At 39.5% G+C, this 4,634-nt stretch overlaps 1 protein-coding gene across 1 annotated transcript in view; it reads right to left on the bottom strand.

Moving 5' to 3' along the window:
- The window catches only part of LOC107715442 (ubiquitin carboxyl-terminal hydrolase 10-like), a 36,501-nt gene that overhangs the window by 5,420 nt on the left and 26,447 nt on the right, over window positions 1-4,634 (bottom strand). Inside the window, exons 10-13 of the mRNA XM_016521586.1 lie at window positions 3,646-3,745; window positions 3,366-3,543; window positions 1,461-1,626; window positions 918-1,062 (exon numbers count right to left, since the gene is read on the bottom strand). Of these exons, the coding sequence (XP_016377072.1) occupies window positions 918-1,062; window positions 1,461-1,626; window positions 3,366-3,543; window positions 3,646-3,745 (589 nt within the window). The remainder of the gene's footprint in view (window positions 1-917; window positions 1,063-1,460; window positions 1,627-3,365; window positions 3,544-3,645; window positions 3,746-4,634) is intronic.

The raw sequence follows: 4,634 nt of genomic DNA, 5'->3' as shown, positions 1-4,634 counted from the left end.
GCAAAATGTCCCAAAGCATTCACCCCCAATCCCAATGAAGACAAAAACGTTTGTTTTCTGGTTGTCCTACTCTCATTAAGTTACAATTTCCATCTGCTCAAGCAGGACCTTAATGCCATCTTGTGCTTTAGCAAGGTATCTCTGGCTAAAACTAGCTAACGTTAAAGTTAGTGAGTCCATACAAACCTAAATTGTGGACTGTTCTCGCGTCTTGTACAGTGTAGGACAAAAACACAAACGAAGGTCTACATTTCACTGTCTCTTCATATAAATGGTGGTCCTTCTGTGTCCAAAATTTATCAAAAAGATATAGGGACAAGGTTTTCACACTGACAGCTGTCATTGTAAGACAGTTAGCAACTCCGTTTGTTTGTCCGAGTTCGCAACAGTAACTAAGGGGGGCAGGGCTTACCGATAGGTCAATTGAACGCACATGTAGTTTTGCTCAAACACAACCACACTCTCCAGATTTTCAAAGTAATGGCGTATCATCTTGGAACAATCCATTAAAATAGAGAGATTTCTCAAGTAAAACTGTGTGAAAGAATAGAGACTGGACCTGCACAGTGCATGTGGCACAGAATGAGGAAAATGTGTGTGGAAGATAAAGACTACGAAGTAATACGACCATCTCAGATGTGAATGGCACGGTTAGCTTATAACATTCTTTATAAAGGTTTTACTTTTGCATTATTCCAAATATTTAGTAGTTAGAGGTTACTATCAAAATAAAATGGCATGCAGTGACAGTGGGATGCAGTTGGCTGAAAACAGGAATTTTTTCTCTTGATGTCACCTAGTAAAGAACAAGCACAACTGAAATCATGCAATCTAACCGAGTAGTTGGTGAAACCTGCTAAAATCAATGTGATATCAGCAAAATAGCTTCAGTGAAGAAATAAAAATGAAATAAGCACCTTTACTGATCTCCAGGTCGACAGGGTAATCAATATTCTTGACCAGTTTTTGACATCCACCGGTCTTCTCAAAAACAAATCTCTTAAGGTGAAGCACCAGCACTGGAGGAAGCTCTTCAAGAGTCACTCTCCGGCTGATCTCAATCTAAAGCAGAAAAAGATGATAGGAAAGCAGCCACAGGTTTCAACTTAATCAGCATCAACATTAAAACGTTCTCCTATTCCATCTAAATATATAATTAGCCATTTGTAGGTTGATATCCTATTCTTGAGTACCAGTCCTGAGCTCTGGCACCATGAGCAAATATGAGCAACTGCACATCACAAATGAGGGGACAAGTTTCACATTGTTTAATACATTTATAAAACACAATTCTAACACAAGTAGACAGCTACAAATTTAGCAGTAATGGTATTAAAATCCATCTCAGGTTTCAAGGGGAAACATCAATGCAGCGGTAAAGGGAGCCCGTCAACAGCTCACAGAAAAACTAACAGACACATTTGTGGGTAGATGATGTTTACGGATAATGATTCACACACCTCCTGCTTGCTCTTAGTGGTGTAGCCCTGAACGGACTCCCTCGCCACCAGTACCTCCAGGGCCTCTTGGACTGTGCGGATCTTCTCTGATTGGATGTCCAGCTGCAGTGTGAAGAAGGGCTGCAAGGTGGCTGACTCTTTTGAGCTCTGCTGGTATACCACAGATCTATCAAAAAAAAAAAAACATTTAGAAAAATGGACCAATTATAGATTTAATTAATAAACCACTACTCCCTGTTAAAAGAAAAAGAAAACAATGTCAAACTAAACAATATTAAAGAAATTATTAGGGATGAACAGTATTATTCTGTTTATTTATTAAAATTTAAAAAAAAAAAAAAAAAAAAAAAAAAAAAAAAGATTTAGAAAAATAATAAAATAGTAAACCACTACTCCCTGTTACAAGAACAAGATAAAAGGTAAAACTAGACAATATTAAAGAAATTAAAGTAAATTTTCAATTTTTCCTTTCTCTTTGGAGTGTTACAAGCTCTTGGTGCATAAAGACATAGAGGAGAAACAATCATATACAGTATGTGGAAAATAATGTGTTTTTTTAACCTTAAACCGCATAAACACATTTCATTACACCAAATACACAAAATAAATGTTCTTTTTAGCAACATCATATGACCCCTTTAATCATATTCATCACAGTCCATCAAATTATGCGCTACTATGAATCTGAAAGCCAAAAACTGTAGGTTTCTTACAGGAAAACAAAAGAAGGGCTTAGCTACGCAATTAATTTCTCCATCAGTCAACCAAAGACTCCATAGCCAAACCATAGCACCTAAACGCATAAAGAAAATGCTACATTTAAAGGTGCTGTATGTAAGTTCTTGGCTTTACTAAAGCATAAAAAATACCATAATATGTTTGCAGATATTTAAGAAACATGCTAAGTTAACATATTTGTTTATCTGAAAAACAATGCTACAGTCAGTTATTTTCCTTTGAAAATGTGCGTTCCGGGCCGGAATGTCGGTCTCTGTTTTGGTTTGTGAAACCCGCCCACTGCCAGTTTACCCAATTGTATTTCGGCACCCCGGGATGCCAGTTGGCGGGGGAAACAGCGCATTTCATTTCAGTCATGGAAGCTGGCAAACGAAAGGGGTCAGAGTGGAAAATAGAACTTTCTGCCCATCCTAAAAAGCCTCGACATCAATCCAAAATAACTTTATGATCAAAAACAGTATAATAAAAGCAGAATAAATATTGGAGATGCGTTTGAGAGATGGTTGTTGGTGTCGTCAATCTGGCAACCTGCGTGTGCGTCAAGTCTGAGGAGGAGGGACCGGATGAAAAAAACCCTCTCCAATATTTTGAATTTGGACTGCTATACCTAGGTTCAACCACTCGGTGTCAATCCTACATACAGCACCTTTAAGCCTCGACGCCCCCACACGTTCAGGCGTCTGCATTTCTGCAGCCACCTAAATTAGCTGGCCGGTGGTGGTGAGCCACAGGGCTTGTTATTCTGTAGCGAATTGTTTGTAATGTCTGCAGCCACACAGCTTGGAGGAGCTTCAGGACAGCAAGATGGTCTGAAGATGGCACCACACTCACTGAGCTCCTGTTTCATACCACACTCTGCAGTGTGTGCCCATGAAAAGGCCAAACCCAATGGTGCAATGGCTTTTCTTTTCCACAAGTTTATTTTTCTTGTAGAAGTGCTGCATATATCTGTCTACCTCTGAGGTTTAATGTGTCGAAAAGTTCAGGTGCCTCATAAAGCCACTGTTATGAGGATTACAACTCTGCAGCAGTGGTTCTCAAGCCTTTTTTTAAGGCCAGATAGAGCTTTTGAGGTTGTGTAGAATAGAATATAGGAGCTTTTACAACTATGGATACACAGAGTATCAGCTTGACAATAGCTGACGTGGAAATGTGCTCAAGGCCTACCTGATGTGACCACCAAATATGTCGGTGATGGGAGTGCGGATAAAATCTGCCTGCCGAGTGATGGAGGTTTTGTTTCTGGGCCCGACCTGTTCCCATTCATCATCACTGCCTTCCTCCTTCTCAGCAGGGTCTTCCTCCACTCCAGGCTGAGACTCGGGCCCATTTGGTGTAGGGGCTTCTGTTCAGAGACGGAAAAAGACAATAAATTTAGAGTGGGCAGGACACCAGTAAAGAGCCTGATATCTCCTGCAATTAATGCAGAAATCAGAAGGGAACGTACTCTCTTCCTGTGGAGAGATAAGCTTCTCCAGTGCCAGCATTTCCTCATGCAGTCCATTTAAAATGAAACCAAGGTACTCCTCCGCATCCTCCTGGCGCCCCTGAGAAAGACAGAAATCATTAACACATGCTAACAGTGCCAAACCTTACTCATGCCACACTCTTTGACTTTGTTCCAAACAAAACCAGTTACCAGTCAGACAATGACCAAATTTTTGAATGTAGGTACTATTTTCAGAAATTAGTGGCTTCCAAGGCACCATAAAGCCTAAAGACTAATGAGAACCAAGTTATATTTTAATCCAATGACTGCAATGCATTTTCTTAGTAAAACTGGATCAAGAATAAATTTCAATAAATTTGAAAAAAAAAGTTCTTTCAAATCAACTGCCAAATGGCACGCATGATTGTGGGAAATCATAGGCGGCAAGGGATACTGCATGTCCAATTCGGACATGCCCTGATGCCGTCCATCCTCTATATAGCGTCCGCAAAAGTAGTATTTCTCAGGTACACTCTTGTTCTCCCACATCCGGAAGACTGTGTATCTAAACATTTAGCTCATTAACTGAGGTCTTTATCTTACAGCATTGATCTTGTTCATTTGAGGACACACATTCCTCAACATTAGTGAATGTGCAGACAGATACAAAAAGAGATGGAACAGGAAGGTCTTGTCCTTGGATGTGCCAAGCACGAGTGTCTATAATTATAGTTGACCAACTAGTAAATTGTTGGTGGTAATTACTACCAAAAATTACATGAACTAGATTTATAGTAGTTTAATTTTTCTTAAAGGGGTCATATGATGTTGCTAAAAAGAACATTATTTTGTGTATTTGGTGTAATGAAATGTGTTTATGCGGTTTAAGGTTAAAAAAAACACATTATTTTCCACATACTGTACATTATTGTTTCTCCTCTATGCCCCGCCTTTCTGAAACGCGTCGATTTTTACAAAACTCATCGGTCTGAAAAACGAGGTGTGCT

This window comes from Sinocyclocheilus rhinocerous, unplaced genomic scaffold (genome assembly GCF_001515625.1).
Source record: "Sinocyclocheilus rhinocerous isolate Xijiao unplaced genomic scaffold, SAMN03320098_v1.1 scaffold539, whole genome shotgun sequence".
Taxonomy (NCBI): Eukaryota; Metazoa; Chordata; class Actinopteri; order Cypriniformes; family Cyprinidae; genus Sinocyclocheilus; species Sinocyclocheilus rhinocerous.
This window is presented reverse-complemented; position numbering and strand designations above follow the sequence as displayed.